The 19,349-nt window shown below is 53.7% G+C and overlaps 2 protein-coding genes across 4 annotated transcripts; one reads left to right on the forward strand and one right to left on the reverse strand.

Annotated features, from left to right (window-relative positions):
* Positions 1-1,128: 1,128 nt before the first annotated feature.
* MPST (mercaptopyruvate sulfurtransferase) lies at positions 1,129-10,731 on the reverse strand. 3 transcript variants are annotated; one of them, XM_027541748.1, is made up of 3 exons: positions 10,459-10,593; positions 4,680-5,301; positions 1,129-1,705 (listed from the first exon to the last, which is right to left on the reverse strand). In XM_027541748.1, exons 2-3 carry the CDS (start codon positions 5,272-5,274, stop codon positions 1,407-1,409), a joined length of 894 nt encoding a protein of 297 aa, XP_027397549.1. In that variant the 5' UTR covers positions 5,275-5,301; positions 10,459-10,593; the 3' UTR covers positions 1,129-1,406. The 3 variants fall into 3 exon arrangements, with proteins under 3 accessions (XP_027397549.1, XP_027397547.1, XP_027397548.1); XM_027541746.1 differs by having other exon boundaries at positions 10,365-10,533; XM_027541747.1 differs by lacking the exon at positions 10,459-10,593 and adding an exon at positions 10,616-10,731 and having other exon boundaries at positions 1,132-1,705.
* On the forward strand, positions 10,659-17,942 carry TST (thiosulfate sulfurtransferase). Its single transcript, XM_027541745.1, has 3 exons — positions 10,659-10,833; positions 11,502-12,117; positions 17,475-17,942. Exons 1-3 carry the CDS (start codon positions 10,738-10,740, stop codon positions 17,771-17,773), a joined length of 1,011 nt encoding a protein of 336 aa, XP_027397546.1. The 5' UTR covers positions 10,659-10,737; the 3' UTR covers positions 17,774-17,942.
* Positions 17,943-19,349: the final 1,407 nt, after the last annotated feature.

Genomic DNA, 19,349 nt, shown 5'->3' on the forward strand with positions numbered 1-19,349 from the left:
TTATTCCCATTTTATAGGTAAGAAAGCTGAGGCTCAGAGAGGTGGGACTTATTTTAGACCTTTTGTTCAGAAAACCAGGATTCTGTCCCATTGGTTCCCCACCATCCCTGTGGACTTGGGAGAGACGACTCAGAGTCTTGGGTGAAAAAAAAAAGTAAATTCAGAGTCAGAAAATCTGGATCTGGTTTCAGCTATGTTGTGAGTTCATCATGTGAGCTTGGGTAAGTCTGCCCCTTCTGGTCTTTTTTTCCTTCTGGAGGTCCCCTCAGTACTGGCTGACACCTGGGCCTTTGCTACCAAGAGATGCCTAGGGGGCTGGAAGATGCCTGGGGGAGGGGTGACCCAGGTTCCAACAGAGGGCACCTGGTGCCTTCTGACACCCATGTCCATCCTTGCACAAAGAACAAACATGGAAGGAGGAGAATAGATTCCTTACCCTTGAGAAACCTGGGGAATAAGGGTTCTTTCTCCTTAAGCAGAAAGGATCAAAGCTCCTCATATTGCCCACCCCCAGGTAGTCCCAAAGGCAAGGCTCCAAGGGTGGCTCTCAGAGTCTAGAACTGGATTCCCCTCTAATTTGACTAAACTCTGCCCTTCTCCAAAACATCCTGGGCTAGAATGGGCCTCCTCGGTGTGGTACAACCTCCTATTAAGTTCTGGAACCATCTGTCTTGAAATGAGATGTATTACTTACCCATGGGGAGGGGCCAGCTTTGGGTGGGACTCCAGACATACCACAAAAGATTCACCTTAAATAACCCAGAAGCCAGAAGGAAGACCCCAGCAAAGATTCCCTGGAGAGGTGAATGGCTACCCACTCCAGTATTCTTGCCTGGGGAATTCCATGGATAGAGGAGCCTGGCAGGCTACAGTCCATGAGGTTGCAGAGAGTCAGACACTGCTGAGTACCTAACATATTCATTCTTTCATGCAGCAAAAGAAGTAGAAGACAGCTGTCAGGGAGACATTCGGTCTCGGGACTGGAAGGCCTCTGGGGCCCCAGCACCGCTCAGAAAGCAGAAGGACACGGTTCTCAAGACACTCTGGCTCCATGGAGCTCCCGAGCTGGGCATGCTGGAGCCGTCAGCCCAGGAGTGGAGGAGAGCTGAGGCAGCCCCGCAGTCAGAAGGGTTTAGCACTTGACTGTTTTATTTCTTCAACAGAAGGGAAGTGGGGCTCCAGTTCAGCACCACAAGGGCAACTCCCCTCCCCCTGTGCCCGCTGCCTCCTTCTCTGCTGCCTCCACTGGGAGCCCATAAGTCCAGAGTTCCTGGCCTCTGGGGTGTCGCCCCATGTACCACCTGAGTTGGAGGAAGAAACACTATCCTGGTCAGAGCAGAGTCAGAACCACTGGGCTGGGTACTGCTGGCTGGGTGTCACCCAAGTTTCCTGTGTCCCGCCATGCCTCAGTGGACCTTCCCCCGGCCCTCAGAGATGATGTCCTCGGGTTGGGCACGCATGTACCACTCCACCCAGGAGCCATCATAGATAGGTACATCCGGCTTGCCGCAGAGGTAGGCGCCCAGGGCCACGTGGCAGGCTGTGACGCCGGAGCCGCAGGTGGCCACCAGGGGCAGGGACAGGTCCACCTTCTTGTCCTGGAAGAGGCGGCGGATCTCCTCGGGGCTCTTCTCCAGTCCGTCCTCGGTCAGGAAGTCCGTGAACGGGATGTTGATGGTGCCGGGGATGTGGCCGGGCTCGATGCCTGCAAAAGGAGAGCAGGAGGCAGGGAACAAACGTTTGCACAAGGGCGGTAGGAATGGCCCCTGCGGGACTGAGAACTTCCCATGCAGCCACGGCGCTACCCTCTAAGCATCATCTCAGGTAGTCCGCACAAGCAGGAAACCCAGGCAGCCACGTACAGGAATCTGTTTTACAGGAGATGCTGAGGTTCGCTACTGTCCAGTGTCATGCATCTAGTGAATTGCTGCCTGGGCTCTGAACCCAGGACTCAGACTCCACAGAAGCCACACTCTGCCCCAGGTTTCCTGAAGACTGACTGTGCTGACAGTTAGAGGAAGTTCTAGGTAAATGCAAGCTGGCATACTCATTATTTTGCGTGTGTGCATGCTCAGTAGCTTCAGTCACGTCCAACTCTCTGCAACCTCATGGACTGTAGCCCACCAGGCTCCTCTGTCCATAGGATTCTCCAGGCAAGAATACTGGAGTGGGTTGCCATTTCCTTCTCCAGGGATGATGGGTGTTACTAAAAGGCCCTCTTGGGTAGCATGGGGATATAATGCATATCGTAAATAACAGTAATACACAGTAACAGGAATCACTGTAGCTGACCTTACTGAGGGTTTACTTTGTGCTAGGAGCCCCTCAGTTGTATTTCTCCCTTTAATCCTTGCTCTAATACTATGGGAAAGCAATTACTATTCTCCTTTTTGTACAGACGAGGAGATAGAGGCACATGGAACAGATTGGCCCAAGCTAGTAGGAGTAGAGAGGCCCAGAGCCTGTGCTGCCAAGCAGGACCCACTGCCTGGGAGGGGGAGGGGCAGGAAAGCTTCTCTGATTAAGCCCTGAAGGCTGAATAAGATTTAACCAGGTTGAAGGGACTGGGTGGTAGAAGTTGAGAGCATCTCAGGCAGAGGGCATCAAGCAGGCCAGGTCTCAGGCTGTGGAGGGGGGACAATGGGGACGCTGATATTCTCCGCTGATTTAGCAGGAGCCTGTATACTCATCAGCTCGTTCACCTTGACGACAGGCCGGCTGGGCATTTACCCTTATCTTCCATTTTACGAATGAGCAAGCACAATGGAGGTAAGCATTAAGCACCCCTGTAAAGACCCGCAGCCAGGGAAGCACACGTTAATTATCCCACTTCCCGTTTCTCAAGTGCACCCTGTATGTGCAAACACAGAGCTAAGTGCTTAACACACTTGCTCTCATTTAACCCTCAAGCATCCTTTAAGCTCCATGTTCTGCTCTGACTTGACCCATGCAGAAGCTGCAGTTCAGAGACTAGGTGACCTGCCAGGTGTCACACAGCTAGTGCAACCTGGGGAGAGCTCTGAACCCAGGTCTGGCTCTGGCTCGCTGCCCTACATTGCTTCATCACCCCCACCCCCACCCAGGGGCTAAGCTGAAGGGTCCCACAGGTTCAAGGTGGCATCCCTATTAGGCTGGACCATCTCAAACTGCCACTAACTTAGGTTCAAAAAAGCTTGGCCATCAGCAGTTTCCCACAGTCATGTCTACACAGCTCTGCAGGGTTCCCTGTGTCGGGACCTTGTGAATTCACAAAACCTCTCTGGACACCATCCAGCTGCTGGGTTAGTCTTCAGGATGCAATGGGAGCATGGATGGTCCTTGCCCTCAGATCACCCTAACAGTGCTAGGACAGGGTGAGCCCAAGCTGCTCTAGAAAAAGAAGCTCCAGCCAGCCCTGATTCAGGGGTAGAGGGATCCATTCAGGGAGAACTTCCCAGAGGAAGAGGCAAGTTCCCTGCGCCCTCCTCAAAGCACACAGGAGAGAAATGACTGGGGGATTACTGGTTGTTCAGTGCAGTTAAAGGTAGTGCACTGGAGTTCAACGCCTGGCTGCCTCCTGAGATCTGGGAAAAGGTGGCCCTTCTAAGGCTCCATGTCCCCTTCTGTATGAGAAGAGCACCCGTCTTGTGGGATCTTTTTCTTTTTTTGGCTGTGCTGGGTGTTCGATGCAGCACACAGGCTTCTCTTGTTGCAAGAGAACAGGCTCTCTAGTTGTGGCTCAGGCTTAGTTGCACTGCAGCATGTGGGATCTTAGTTCCCCGATCAGAGATCGAACCCATGTGCCCTGCATTGGAAGGCAGATTTTTAACCACTGGACCACCAGGGAAAGAAGGAAACAGCAAACCCCCTTCAATATTCTTGCCTGAAGGATCCCAGGGACAGAGGAGCCTGGTGGGCTACAGTCCATGGGGTCACAAGAGAGTCAGACACGACTCCCCGGCTAAAAAACAACCACCAGGGATAGTCCTCTTGTGAGATCATTAAAAAGCTCACACCAAAGTGGTTACTGATCCACCTGCTTTGTGGGGACCCCTTCCCAACCCTGCTCCTTACAGAACGGAGTGTGAAGCCTTAGAATGGCCACCTCTCCCCAGATCTCAGGAAGCAGCCAGATGTTGAACTCCATGGGGATCCCAGACCATGTGGGAGAGGCCCTACCCCAGCCGAGGCCAGCAACCACCCTCTGTTCAGTTTCTGCTCCAATCTGGAGCAGCACGTACTTGAGGCTCCTCTGTCCTGCTCTCTGCTAGCCTTTGGCCCCTCTGACGACTTTCATTCTCCACTTTCTCTCTCCTCTTTCCTGGCTCCATCACCCTCAGAGATGGTGGTAGACCTGATCAAGCACCATCTATGTGGGGCTTTCCCCCAACTGGGCCTGTCCCCTCCTCCCATTTGGCAGTGACCCCCATCCATAGTACTGGGAGGGGGCTGTTTGGATTCTCACACTTATACAGGGCATTCTGGGTTTCCAACTAGTTTGGGGGTGGAGGCAGGGCAAATATTATCGCCTTCACTTAGAATAAAGCCCAGTGAGACGACTAGAAACTAGATCTCAGCCGGCACCCCCATGCTGTGGGGTGAATCTCTGCTGACACCCCACCACCCCACCCTTTAAGGCAAGAGTGAGGCGAGGGCAGTGCTCAGGCAGGGACTTCCTGGGCACTTCACTCATTGGTTACCGTCTCGGGGCTCGGGTTCTGTGCCCCGGAAGCGGCCGGCGGCACGGGCGTCCACCACTTGGAAGCGCCGGGATTCAAGGTTCTCCTTGATGTCCTCGTACGTCTTGATGTAGGCGGGGTCCAGCACCGCGTGGAATTCGGCGGGCTGGGGACGGCTCTTGCCTGAGCTCAGCGGGAGGCCCTGGCGCAGCCAGTTGCGGAGACCACCGTCGAGCAGAGATACCGTGCGGTGGCCGAAGACGCGGAACATCCACCAGACGCGCGGCGCCGCGTAGAGGCCCTGATCACTGGCGTCGTAGACCACCACGTGGGTGGCGGCGCCCACGCCCAGGCGGCCTGCGTACTCTGAGAAGTGTGCCGCGCTGGGCAGCATGTGGTCATAGGGCGACGTGCGGTCGCTGCACTGGTCGATGTCAAAGAAGGCGGCGCCCGGGATGTGGCGCTCCTCGAACTCGCGGCGCGCGTCGCGGCCCAGCTTGGCCAGGTACCATGAGGCATCGAGCAGCCGCAGGGGCTGCCCAGCCTGTGGGGCCCGGAGCGCCTCAGCCACCCACTGCGCTGACACAAGCGCGCGGAAGAGCTGCTTCGAAGCCATGGCGGCGGTGACACTGGGGCTGCAGGCCTGCGCGACAAGGAGGAGGTCAGGAGGGTATTAAGGAAGAGGCCAGTGGCCCAGGGGCAGGAAACGCCTGTGCCCCTGGGGCGAGGGCCGGGTCCAGGGCCCGAGGGAGCAGTGGAGCCTAGGGAGGGCAGAGTCCAGGGAACACGGAAAACCAGTGGTGGTAAACCCAAGATACAGACTTAGATCACCAGGAGCCTCCCCTCCCTTGCCCTGCTAAGCCTGAGATATATATACAGAGCAATCACCAGAATGACCATGACCCCTTAGAGGGGGCAAGGTGATGGCTCTCACCACTGTTTGAGGTGGGGTGGATAAGGAGAGAGCCCAATTAGGAGAAGGCCCTGCAGGCTTCCCAGGTGGCCCTAGTGGTAAAGAACCCACCTGCCAATGCAGGAGACATAACAGACTTGAGTTCTATCCCTGGTTTGGCAAGATCCCCTGGAGAAGAGCATGGCAACCCATTCCAGGACTCTTGCCTGCAGAATCCCATGGACAGAGAAGCCTGGTGGACTACAGTCCATACATAGGGTCGTAGAGTCGGACAGGACTGAAGTGACTTAGAACGCAAGCTCCTGGCACTTTAAGGCAAGTAGGGGCAAATTCTTAGCCCCTCCCTAAGGTGCAGCTCAGCTTTGCTTACAATCAACCAAGATCCCTGGTGAAATTCACCCATTCATCAAATATTTATTTAAACAGCCTCAGAGGACTAGCAACTGGAATTAGTCAATTAATCCTCCTTCAGTTCAGCTCACTCAGTCTTGTCTGACTCTTTGCGACCCCATGGACTGCAGCACACCAGGCTTCCCTGTCCATCACCAACTCTCAGAGCTTGCTCAAACTCATGTCCATTGAGTTGGTGATGCCATCCAACCATCTCATCCCTATGTGTGCTTTAATCTTCACAACACCTTAGAACACTACAGGACACAGAGTAGGCTCTCAATTATTTGTTATATGAGTAACCACAAGAAGGTTTGTATTCTCCTTGTTTCCTGGAGGGGACACTGAAGTTCACAGAAGTGCACTAAAGACCAAGGGTCACTCCAGTATTCTTGCCTGGAGAACCCCATGGACGGAGGAGCCTGGTAGGCTACAGTCCATGGGGTCAAAAAGAGTCCGACACGACTGAGCGACTTCACTTAAAAAAAAAAAAAAAAAGACCAAGGGTCAACAGCTAAGAAGTGGTGGTGGTGCCAGGCTTCACAGCAACTGCCAGGCAGTTCAGTAAAGTCTGATTTCACTCTTTGAGACTCCTCTCTTGGGGCTTTCCTGGCCTGCAATGCAGGAGACTGGAGTTCAATCTCCTGGGGAAGATCCTCTGGAGAAGGAAATGTCAACCCACTCCAATATGTTTGTCTGGAGAATTCCACAGACAGAGGAGTCTGGTGGGCTACAGTCCATGGGATCACAAAGAATTGGACACAACTGAGCGGCTAACTTTCTTCCTCTCTGGAAACAGCGATTAGGGCCTCACTCCTCACCCTCTTCTCTCCCTTGCAGGCCAGCAGTTCTGAGTATAGCAGTTTACCAGCCCACCATGACTGTCAGCACAGCTGACAGTCAGCTCACAGCCTTCCAGGGCCAGGCTCCAAACGCGTGGATACCCTAGGTGCCTTTGGGCAGGTTAGAGAAAGGTGCCCCTTCTGCCAGGCAGAGACACAGTCTCCACCAGAGCACGTGGCTGCGTGAGTGGAGTTCGAGCTACAGGTCAGCTCCACCCACCACCTTGGCTGTGTACCCTCCAGTGCAGGGTGCAACCTTGCACCCATGCCAAGCAGCCCTGCCACCAAGGGGAAGGAGGTGGGTAGAGAATAGAGCATTTTGTGGAGTGCCCCTGCAGGCCACGTACTAAGCAACACAGCCTTCAGCAGTCACTAGGTGGGGCTGCCTGTTTCTGAATGAGACCACTGGTGGTTAGCGATAAAAATGCCTTGCCCTAGTCACAGAGCTCAGAGAAGGCAATGGCACCCCACTCCAGTACTCTTGCCTGGAAAATCCCAGGGACGGGGGAGCCTGGTGGGCTGCCGTCTATGAGGTCGCACAGAGTCGGACACGACTGAAGTGACTTAGCATAGCATAGTCACAGAGCTGGTCAGGGGCAGCCTCAAGATGTACAATCGGGTTGTAACTTCTGAGGCCAAAGTTTCCCAGCCTGAAGGTCAATGATGACCAGGGCCTCTTGTGTCCACAGTGTGATATCTGGTACCCAGTCCCTCCCTCAGTCTCGGTGCAGCCGGGCTTTTAGGAACCATGCTACCCATGTGACCAGGCCCTGGGAGTTAGCAGCCACAGGCCTGCTCAAGAGAATGTAATTGCAGGACTTCCCTGGTAGTCCCGTGGTTAAGACTCTGCCTGCTGATGCAGGGGACACGGGTTCAATCCCATGTCTAGAGAAATCCCACATGCTCATGCTGCAGGGCAACTAAGCCAGTACACCGCAACTACTGAGCCTGTGCTCTAGAGCCCATGAGCCACAGTCCTGAGCCTGAGTCAACACAGTGAGAAGCCTGAGCACAACAAAGAACAGCCCCCGCTTGCTGCAACTGGAGAAAACCTGGGTGCAGCAACGAAGACCCAGTGCTGCCAAAAAGAAAGAAAAGAGACACAACATAATTGCAGAAAGTCTGGAGTTCAGTGGGAGCGGAGGGGGCACACTAGCTCAGCCTGAGGTGTGAAGGTGGGGGGAAGGGAAAATCCAAGCTGATTTGACATGTTCGGGTTGAGGCTGCCAGAGGCTTTGGCTAAGGAGTGATCACAGTGCCTGTGGGTTACATGGCACTAGGTTATGTTGAGGGATTCAGCAGGCCTCTACCTGGTGTTGAAGACTCTTGAGAGTTCCTTGGACTGCAAGGAGATCCAACCAGTCCATCCTAAAGGAAATCAGTCCTGGGTATTCAGTGGAAGGACTGATGTTGAAGCTGAAACTCCAATATTTTGGCCACCTGATGTGAAGGGCTGACTCATTTGAAAAGACCCTGATGTTCGGAAAGATTGAAGGCAGGAGGAGAAGGGGAAAAGAGAGGATGAGATGGTTAGATGGCATCACCGACTCAATGGACATGAGTTTGGGTAAACTCCGGGAGTTGGTGATGGACAGGGAGGCCTGGCATGCTGGGGTTCATGGGGTTGCAAAGAGTCGGATACGACTGAGCAACTGAAATGAACTGAACTGAACTACCTGAAGACCCCATTGTGAACCACAGCAGCCCCTCCCCACTCCTCATTCTTGAGGCTCCTTGGTTTTTTCCACAGGGATCTATTTAGAGTGGAAAGAATGCTGACTTGGGAGCCAGAGTCCCTCCAAAGTCAGTGCCAGTCCCATGCCCCTCTTAACCAGGTATGTGCTGAGCGGGCATGTGAGGGGCCCAGAACCATTTCCATTTCTTATAATTGAGCTTCCAATCTTCACCTCTTAATGGTGAAAATTAAATAATGAACATCAAGTGTTAGTCATGTCCGACTCTTTGTGGACCGAAGGACTTTAGCCATCAGGCTCCTTTGTCCATGGAATTCTCCATGCAAGAATAATGGAGTGGGTTGCCATTTCCTTCTCCAGGGGATCTTCCTGATCCAGGGATCAAACCTGGTCTCCCTCATTGCAGGCAGATTCTTTACTGACTGAGCCAGCAGGGAAGCCCCAGTGAACATCAAAGCGCCACCATAATGCCCTGCATATGGCTGGTTTTAATAATCATTAAAGACAGCTCATAAAAATCCCATTATTTCTTCAAAGTTACTCCCATGGGTGGCCTCTGATCCATTGTCAGCAAGTCTAGAATCGGGACTTCAGAGGTCTGAGGTCATCCTGCCACACACACACACACACACACACACTCCCTATGCTGGATTGGCAGTTCCCATTAAGGACTATAGGAGGTAGAGGAGGTTTTGGGAGAGCAGGCCATGTGTGCACTGAAGGGTGTGGACCAGGTTCCAATGTGCTTGGGCAGGCCTGGATGGCTGTAGGTGGGGCTGCTCCGGGAGTCAAGGACCCCAGACAAACAGGACAGCCCCAGGCCCGTCTCCCAGGTGCACTCTGTGCTAGGGGAGGTGTAAGCACCAGGCTGCCGTCTGGGATGGGCCCTGGAATAGCAGGGTCCAGTCAGACTCAACCTTCTACAAGGGCTTCCCTGGTCTTGTACTTCCTGGCCCCCTCTCTCCCTTGACTGCAAAGCACAAAGCTCAGAGAATTCCCTGGGTAAATGCTTATCAAAGTACGAATTTTTACAACTTTCTGTGATACTATCATTGTTTCAGCATAAAAAGAATTTTTTTCCAAGGGGGATGAAAAAAGCACTCCAAGCATACATAATAGAATATACAAAAACTGAGTAGGGGTGGGTAGGGATGTCCCAATAGCTTGCAAAAAGCAGTTGTTAGATTTTCAGGAATTAAGCCAACTGGTTGTTAAACACAGCCATTATTAAACATTAAATTATATACACTTATAATGAAATAGGTTAAGGACAAAGGCAGTTTTTAAAAAAAAATATGTGACTTCAGGGATGAGCAAGTAAACAAAAGCAGCCTCTGCCATGTGGGCTTCAGACCCAGGATTAACAAATGGCCTGGCCTCAATGTCACCGCGAGCCCCTGGGCAACTCTTTTCCAAGTCTTTAAAGAAGTTTCTGGCCTACTCCCAGGGTTGTTATGGGAAGTTAAGCGACAGCCATAGGAGTCCCCAGTAAAGTGCCTCCCCAAGCAGGCCTTGACAAATGTTAGTTTCGTTTCACTCCAGCAAGTCCTTTGCCAGTTCGTCCTCCTGGAGCCTGTGGGTCAGTTGGCCTCCTCTTCCTGGCCTCTTGGTCAGGATTTATTAGTCCTCCTCCCTGTCACCAGGTGACAACCCCCTCCCCCTGCCCTTACCTCGCCCCCGCCCAGGGGGCCGCCCCCCAGCAGCCGCGGACAGCCGTCCTTCCCTCCTAGACTACGGAAGGGGTGCTTCTTCCCTCCTAGACTACGGCCCCTTGCTCTGCTCAGGCCTCTCGGGGGAGCCCCACTCTGCGCACCCCGACGATCGGCCTCCCCCTAAAGAAAGGCAAGAACCACACAGCAGCAGTTACCGGAGTCTCGGGGCTTCCGGGTTCGGCCATGACCTCGCGCAGAGAGCCCCCTCCCCGAGCCCTCAGCAGTACCCTCCCTCCTCCCATCGCCAACCTGCTTCGGGCCAAAGGGAGGAGACTCCGGCACAGCCCACCGCCTGGGCCACTGGGAGCCTCGGCTGCCGGCACCTTCCACTGGCCGGGCCTTGGGGGGAAGCCCGCGCCACCGAGCCCCGCCCCGCGCAGCCCCGCCTGCCGTCCGGTTTCCTCACCGGGTCCCCGCGGGTTCGAGAGGCGCCGAAAGCTCGGGGACTGGCCCGGGGCGGGCGCGGTGCGGGGCAGGAGCGCATGGAGTGGCCGGCGGCGCGTGATCCCCCCCGCGGGAGGCCGCGCGATGGTGTGGGCCGGCCGGGAAGTTGCGGGCTCCGGGTTTGAACCTGCCAACTCCTCCAGCTGGCAGTGGCAAGCGCCAGGGCGGCGGCGAGGGCGAGTGAGTGCGGCGGGGTGGGGCTGCGGTATGCGCCCGGGCCGCTCGGGATTGGGCCGCCGGCCAAACCACCTGCGACCCTGGGGAGGGTCCCGGTGGCGAGAGCGGGGCGGGGGTGCCCCGGGAACCCTGGACCCAACTCGGGCAGAGGACACCAGGCTGGGCCGGACGCGGGCATTTAGGAGGCGGGCGACCCCAGGTTGCTGAGAGACTGCAGGAAGGTTTGCAAGGCGAGAGACGCGGGTGAGGGCGGCTGCGGGCCTCCAGCGGACAGTTTTCCATGTGCCCACTCCCCTACGCTCCCAGGAAGGGGTCTCTAAGCCCAAGATGCATTCTCCTCCCATCTTGGACATCTTTTCGCTACTCCAGGAGGATCCTGAGGGAGAGTATAATAGCTTCTAGGGCCGGACACGCTCTCAGCCAGCTCCGCTATCCCCAGCCCTCTCGCTCCACCCACTTCTGCGCGGGCGGGGGCCGCAGGGAGCGGCGGAAGCAGGCTTTCCCTAGGGAATCTGCAAACCAAACCCACTGCACACCTCAACCCTGCCGGGTTGCCATAAACACGACACCCCTGGGGAAGTGCAGTGGGGAAAAGCTCCTCCTTCCAGGCCGCAGCCCACTGCACGAACAGTCCTCACGCCGATCTCTTTCCTGGTTCCCACCCGCGCCAGGTGACACGGAGAGCTGACACCATGGTTCATCAGGTGCTCTACCGGGCGCTGGTCTCCACCAAGTGGCTGGCGGAGTCCGTCCGGGCTGGTAAGGTGGGCCCTGGCCTTCGGGTGCTGGATGCGTCCTGGTACTCGCCGGGCACTCGCGAGGCCCGCAAGGAATACCTGGAGCGCCATGTGCCCGGCGCCTCCTTTTTTGACATAGAGGAGTGTCGGGACAAGGCCTCGCCTTACGAGGTGATGCTGCCCAGCGAGGCGGGCTTCGCCGACTACGTGGGCAGCCTGGGCATCAGCAACGACACGCATGTGGTGGTGTACGATGGTGACGACCTGGGCAGCTTCTATGCGCCGCGGGTCTGGTGGATGTTCCGTGTGTTTGGCCACCGCACCGTGTCCGTGCTCAATGGTGGCTTCCGGAACTGGCTGAAGGAGGGCCACCCGGTGACATCTGAGCCCTCACGCCCAGAGCCAGCCATCTTCAAAGCCACGCTGAACCGCTCCCTGCTCAAGACCTACGAGCAGGTGCTGGAGAACCTCGAATCAAAGAGGTTTCAGCTGGTGGATTCACGGGCCCAGGGGCGGTACCTGGGCACACAGCCGGAGCCAGATGCAGTAGGTAGGTGTCCCCGTGGGGGGATGGTCCCTGGGGAGCAATGCTTATGGAGAGATGGGGAGTAGGATGTCTGGGACCCTCTCCAGGTTTTGCCCTCAGCAGCCCCCAGGAGGGCCTCAGTCTTTCCATCTGTAAAATGAAAGGGGAGAGCCCAACCTAAAGGTTTTTCCAGCTATGATGCAGGGGAACATACACATGCTTTCCCGTAGCCACATACTTAAGGTACAACCGAGCATCTGTGTGGAGTGGCATCAGTAGGTAACTGACAACATATCCACGCACATCCAAGCCCACTCACTAGCTCCCCAACATGTTCAATAGCGTCCATGAGCCACACAAGCATCACTGTACAGAAGTCTCCTCAGGACCCCTCAAGTTCTTCAGAAATTCTTAGCAACATGAACAGTGCTATTCCCCAGCACCCCCTCCCTCCTGCAGCTCTCCTAGACCCCCTGACTTTCCTTAGGTTGCTTGCTCAGCTCAGTGGCAGAGTCCAGATTTGAACCCAGTGCTGCCTAGTTTCAAACCAGGGTGCACCACCATCCTGCTCCACCCTCACCTCCTGGGGCCAGCAGGGAGCCCCTTTGCTAGGCATCTCCAAGTATATGGCTCATGAGTCCCCTTCTGCAGACAAAGAGGGAGGGTTCTACACTGGTGGAAGTTGGGGTGGGGAGAATCTCAGAACTGCATTCTAGAACCTCCTAACAGGACCACAGAGGTCTTGCCATCACCTCTCCTGGACACCTCTGGTGGCTCGGACCTCACTGCTCTCAGGATACGGGATGGCCCCGGGGGGGCTGCAGCACTGTCCTCAGGAAACCTCTGTGGAATCCACCTCCTGTGCAACATTTGGACTAACTTGTTGAAAAGTCTCTTCCTTTCTGTGCCTCTGTGGAGAGCATTGTGAAAGCCATTCCAACACTCTTAGAACTGGAGGGTATGAAAGGTCACCTCTCCAGTCAGAGGGGAGGCTGTGGTACACAGAGGAAGGGGTGGGTCAAGGCCACTTGGGTAGTTGGAAGCAGAACTAGGAAGGCACAGGACTCTGCCCTCCCCGCCATGGCTTTCTCCAGGACTGTGTTTTTCCTGACTGGCTTGCTCTATGAAGGTCTGAAGTTGAAGATTCAAGTTTGTTTAGCTCCTGGCACCAGCTCCTGCAGCTCCCTCCTGGCCTTGGTTCAAGTCACCTTCCACTCCTTGGCACTTGAGATGCCACTGCAGGGAGGAGAGGTGAAATTGTTTCTCTAGCTATCCCCCAGCTTGCCCTGAAGCAAACAGAATAAATGAGCAGAGGTCGTAGAGATGCCAGATTCGGCCTCTGTTCTCCCATTTTAGAAATGAGGAAATTAAGTCGCAGAGAGGGGGGAAAAGCCAGCTGCTGCAGGTAGGACCTCCTGCAAGCCCCTGATTCTAAAGTCCCTGGCTCCTCTCTTGTAGCCAGCTTCTCCCCTCCAGTTCCCATCTGGAGACCAGGGAGCACAGGCCCCAGTTTGAATCCTGATCCTCCTTTATACTGGGACCTCAATCAGTTCATTGCTCAGCCTCTCTGAGTTCCCTTATAAAATGAAAAGAGTAATGCCAGCCCTACCCCCCTGGCTATGTATTTATTAAACACAGCAATGGCTAGAAAGCTACTTTGAGAAGGATGAAGAACAGTACAAAGCCTGGAGCTGTCTGTAAAGCCTAAGAGGGTTTGCTGGCCTCCTATACAAGACATTAGGCACAGGAGGCTCTGCTGAGCTCATGGGATCAGGAAGGCACCCCGTGGGCTCAGCCACCCAGATATAATACCCAGGGGAGTATGGGTGGCAGGCCCTGGGTGTCCCTGGAAGGAATGATCCCCAAGAGGAGCTGGAAGCAGGGCCTTAGAAACCCCATAGCCACTTTCTGCCCATTTCAGGCAAGCAACCTCCCACCTGGCCTCAGTTATGTGCTCCCAGTGCCTTTGGTCCTGTTTGTAAGAGGAGAAAAGTGAGTCAGACAGACCTGAGTTTACATCCTTGTGTGGGACCTAGGTGTGGCCTCAGGCCTCTCCCTTCACCTCTGAACCCTCATATTGAACACCATCGCTCACCTTATAGGAGGGGCCTTAGGGAAAGGTGGGAGGTGGGAGTTGATCCAGCTCCGTATCTTTATAAACCTTATTCTCTTTTCCTCCCGTCTGCTTGGAAGTGGGGTCCATGAGGGTCAAGAGGGAGAATATTGACCCCTTAATGCTTACTGTTATTTCCAGGACCCTTTATATACATTCTCCCCTGGGCAACTACAGCAGCCAAGCAGGGGAGGCAGATGGGGGTTCCAAGTGGTCCCACTTTGCAGGTAGGGAGAGGAAGCAGAAACTTCTGCAGTGAGACACTGAGGCCAAAACTCGATCCCAGTCACAGGATCAAAGTGGGGTTATTTCCCAAGGCCACTGCTGTGTCAACAAGCATGGGGTGGTCACAGCTCCCAAGCATTGCTTCATATTGCTTCATGGGGTCATGTGATTTCTGCCTGTGTGTCTTCCCAGGGCTGCAGACTGGGGTAGGAAGGGGTAGGAGGTGCCAAGTTGACTCCCAGCAGGCAGGGCTGGGGGCTGCCTGCACTGGGTTCCTTGGTATCTTTAGGAGGAAAGCAAGAAAGAGCTACTCAGGTTTTCTTGGCCTTGAAAGCCCACACCTATCAGTGACCTGTGGGATGCTAACTTGCCAACTCGACCACCATCTTCTTGGCCAAAGTTGGAAAACCAAATCCCAGACCTCTGAACTGGTCATCACGAGAGGTCATCTCAGCCTGCCTCGGCCGCTCTTTTAGGAAGGCTCAGGGTAGTCAGAATACACAGGCTTTGAGGTTGGACACACCTGAGTGCACATCACACCTGTGCTGTGTGTCATGGGGCAAGTTACCTCACCTCTCTGAGCCTGGGCCCCCCGTTAGTGCCAGGAGACCCATCTGTATGGTAATGTGTGGACAGAGGAAAAGTTCTTCAGGTAAGCCATCGGGGTGCCTAATGCCAGAGGTTTGGCATGGTGGCTGGGGAGAGGACAGCCACAAGCCTGCAGCTGATGCTGGGCTTGGAGGAACAGCAGGAGTCCTTGCCCCTGGGTGCAAGGTGCCTTTTCCCTAGTTGGCTGGTCTCCCAGGTTCTCCGGCCAAGTTCATCCCAGCCCTCCCCCTACGCAGGCGGCCAGTTTCTGCTCATTTAAATTCCTCGGACAGGCCCTGAGCACTGGCTGGCCGAAAGGGAGGGCCTCCAACTCCTGAGGCTTGCCCAGGGTGGGGGGTCAGAGTCTACAGAACACCCCCTCCACCCCTACTACCACCACTTTTTCACTCAGAAGAGGTGCCTTTTCTGTAATTAGAAAAAAACAATAAAGCTGTTTCATCAGGGATGGGTGGAAAGAAACAAAACAGCGTTCAGGACTCAATAAATGCTGGTGTTTTTTAATGCACTTCATCCAGCCCACTGCCTGGGTACTGAACCTTTTTTCTTTTGTGTCTGCATGGGATTTCAGTTCCCTGACCAGGGCCCCAGCAATTAAAGCCCAGAATCCTAACCACTAGGCTACCAGGGAGCTCTCTGAGACATTTTAAGTTGGTTTCTCGGAAAAGAACACCCTTGAAGCCAACAGACCAATTGTTCCTCATCGGTAGGGTCAGTTCACATCAGATCTCAGATCAAAATTTCCAGACAAAAGGATGAAATCACAACAGGAATAAAGTGTTAGTCGCTCAGTCGTGACTCTTTGCAACCCCATTTACTGTAGCCCTCCAGGCTCCTCTGTCCTTGGAATTTCCCAGGCAAGAATACTCAACCCATAAATCACTATAATAAGTCAGGACCTCTATAGTCAATCAAAGGAACTCTTGACTGGGCCAACGAATTTCAAATTCTCTTTGGCCTTGAGGTGAGGAGAACGGGACACTGTTGGCATGATTGCCCACCTCCTGGGTGCCCAGGTTGTTAAGGGCTTTTATCTGCTGAAGCTGACTTCCCCACAAGCCTGTGAGATAGGTGTGGTTATCTCCCCATTTCCCAGGTGGAAAACTGAGGCTCAGACATACAGGGCACAGCTGCCTTCACACTGCCCCAGGATGTGCCCTGGTTACCCTGATCAGATCTCTCTCTCACACTGCTGCCCACCTGGTCCTGCCCCACAGTCTGGGTTAAGCAGGGACTGTGGGACACAAGGAGGCCCCACTCCCAGTGGGCACTCCAGTCTGCCACGGTGTGGGGCACTTGAGGAAGAGGAGTGACCAGGGCCATGCTGGAGGCTGGACCTTGGCCTTGGCCTTGGCCTTGCACATGGCACCAGCTCAGCCATGGCCCGGTTCCATTTGCCCCACATGATGGCTATTCTGAAGCCCAGACTTGGCCGAGGGGCCTAACTAGGTGTAGAGAAGTTTCTGGAATAGACCCTGGAGCTAGCCTAAAACCCCATTCTGCTTCTGTCAAAGCCTCTCAGGGTTGCTAGGAAGGTCCTCCAGGAACCACAGGGCCCTCACTCTCACGTGCCCCCCAGGGTAGGTGGGGAAGTGATGGAGAAGCCGCAGCACCTGAGGGTGGTGGGCCGATTGAGGTAGTCGGTGCTTTACCCTTTACAGCAGTCCTTCCCACATTACCCATGGGGACACTGAGGCTCACAGAGGTGGGGCCTCTCCTCTGCTTAAGGTCACCCCTGGGTAAGTGGCAGAGCTGGGATTTGAACTTCCGTCTAATAACGGATCACAGGCTCTTTACACATTGTGGGCTTAACAAGAAAACCAGGGGACTCGGCACAATCCTGGCTCTGCCTTTACCTTGCTGTGTTGCCTCAGGCTAGTCTTTTCACTTTGTCAAGCCTCAGCGTACTCATCTGTAAAATAGAGCGACGTTATATTTAGTGAATCCTGGTTATGTATTTAACCTCTATTTTCCTTGCTAGACTGTAATCTCCCTGAGAGCATGGTCTGTGTCTCCCCTTCACCCAGTGTTCTTAGCAATTAGTACTCCCCATAGCATTTGCATTCCTCGTCCCATTTACTCTTCTCCACAGCCCTATAATATAGGAATGTAACACTGAGCCCATTTGACATATGAGAAAACTGAGGCTCAGAGAGGTGAAGCAATTTGCCTAAGGTAAAGGTTAGTAGATGGTAGAGCCTGTCCTCTCAAGCAGGTAGAACATATCAGGTAGATTTGATGGGGGGTGGGGGTGGTGGTCGTGAGCATTGGATGTAGCCAGGGCTGGAATAAACTGAGCTCCGAGAAAGGCAAGGACGTTATTGTTTGTTTGCAAAGCTCTCTGTCCTCATAACCATGGTTGATTCTGACCTCCAGGTCCACTCGCCCCACCCCCTGTGCTGCTCCTAACCCTGTCCTGTCCTCTGCCTTTGCCCAGGACTGGACTCGGGCCACATCCGAGGCTCGGTCAACATGCCTTTCATGAACTTCCTAACGGAGGATGGCTTTGAAAAGAGCCCAGAGGAGCTCCGTGCCATGTTCGAGGCCAAGAAGGTGGACCTCACAAAGCCCCTCATCGCCACATGCCGGAAGGGTGTCACCGCCTGCCACATTGCCCTGGCTGCTTACCTCTGTGGCAAGCCCGATGTGGCCATCTACGATGGCTCCTGGTTTGAGTGGTTCCACCGGGCCCCCCCGGAGACCTGGGTGTCCCAGGGGAAGGGTGGGAAGGCCTGAGTGGTGGCCTCTTCTCCCCTTGCCCACTACTCCTGCTGGTAGAGTGATCCAGCGTGGCCTGCAGCTAATCTTTGCCTCCTCAGCCAAGGAAATGGACAAGTTTTTAGAATTAATGTGTAGAGTGCTCCTTTCCCCAACAACACTGGAATAAACTTGGCCTTTTCAAGTATCTGTGTCTGCCTCTTTCTCCTTGGTTCCGTCCTTGCCCTGTACTTCCTTCTCTTTCAAATTCCTTAGAACCTACCAAGGAAGGAAACTTCACAGCAGCTCCCACATTGGGGATACCACTTTATTATTTAGTTTTGGCAAAAGAAGTTGCCTGTTGATGCCTGTCAGATGGAGCACACCAGGCCCTTACCTGGAAAGGGCATCAGTAAGCCAGAAAGAGGGTGAGACCCAGGCTTTCTGGGGCCACCCCTTCGTGCTGTGGGTCCAGCCCTCTGGGAGGAGAGGGTAGAAGAGAAGACAACTGGTCCTCCACTTGAAATGAGTGTTCAGAGAGGGTAGAAGAGAAGACAACTGGTCTTCCACTTGAAATGAGTGTTCAGAGAGGTGTCCCACAGGTCCTGGGGCCTTTCAGAAATGGTGATGATCAGATGATGCTCAATGAACCCAATGTTCACTGCAGCATGCTTTACAATAAGCAAGACATTGAAGTAACCTAAATGTCCATCAATAGATGAATGGATACAAAAGATGTGGTACATATTATATATCCAATGGAATATTACTCAGCCATAAAAAAGAATGAAATAATGCCATTTGTAGCAACATGGAGGGCCTAGAGATTATCATACTAAGTGAGGTAAGTCAGAGAAAGATAAACATCGCATGATATCACTTACATGTGGAATCTGAAAAGATAATACAAGTGAACTTGCTTATAAAACAAAAACAGACTCACAGTCTTTGAAAACAAATTTATGGTTACCAAAGGGGAAAGGTTGGGGGTGAGGGAGGGAGGAACAAATTAGGAGTTTGGAATTAACATATACTGACTTCTTAATATAAAATAGGTAATTAACAAGGACTTGTAAGCACAGGGAACTCTACTCAATATTCTTTAATAACCTATATGGGAAAGGAATCGGAAAAAAGAATAAATATATGTATAACTGAATCACTTTGCAGTACACCTGAAACTAACACCACATGATAAATTATATCGTATTATAAAGAAAAATTTTAAAAAAGTAGGTGGGCCAAAGGAAGGTGGTCTCTACCTTGGGTGTCTTTCCTGGCTCAGAATAAGACCTTTAGATGCATGATTGAGGGGAGGGACCAGAGAAACAGATTCAGTCCCTGGGAGAAGGTCTCAGAACTCTGGCAGTGGGAAATAAGAAAGCTGCAAGAGAAGGAAGTAACCTTGGGGTTTAAGGGGAAGAGAGTAGATCCTTGCAGTTCCACCCCTGCTCTCATTTTGCTCTGATCCCTCATCCCTTTGAAACCAGCTCAGACAGCTCCAGGTACATCTTTCCTTTCCCTCCCCACTCCCCTTAACCTAATTTATGCTCAAAATCACACCTGGGCCTTTAATAGTCTAGTCTCTTCTGTTAAACTCCTACGCATACGTCAA

The sequence above is a fragment of the Bos indicus x Bos taurus genome, chromosome 5, assembly GCF_003369695.1.
Source record: "Bos indicus x Bos taurus breed Angus x Brahman F1 hybrid chromosome 5, Bos_hybrid_MaternalHap_v2.0, whole genome shotgun sequence".
Taxonomy (NCBI): Eukaryota; Metazoa; Chordata; class Mammalia; order Artiodactyla; family Bovidae; genus Bos; species Bos indicus x Bos taurus.

Excerpts from the sequence above, each read along its gene's own strand:
- TST (XM_027541745.1), top strand. The coding sequence starts at position 10,738 with ATGGTGTGGGCCGGCCGGGAAGTTGCGGGCTCCGGGTTTGAACCTGCC. Across the intron at positions 10,834-11,501 it reads CAGGGCGGCGGCGAGGGCGA|GTGACACGGAGAGCTGACAC; the intron begins GTGAGTGCGGCG and ends CACCCGCGCCAG. Across the intron at positions 12,118-17,474 it reads GCCGGAGCCAGATGCAGTAG|GACTGGACTCGGGCCACATC; the intron begins GTAGGTGTCCCC and ends GCCTTTGCCCAG.
- MPST (XM_027541746.1), bottom strand. The coding sequence starts at position 10,451 with ATGGGAGGAGGGAGGGTACTGCTGAGGGCTCGGGGAGGGGGCTCTCTG. Across the intron at positions 5,302-10,364 it reads CCGGAAGCCCCGAGACTCCG|GCCTGCAGCCCCAGTGTCAC; the intron begins GTAACTGCTGCT and ends CTTGTCGCGCAG. Across the intron at positions 1,706-4,679 it reads AGAACCCGAGCCCCGAGACG|GCATCGAGCCCGGCCACATC; the intron begins GTAACCAATGAG and ends CTCCTTTTGCAG.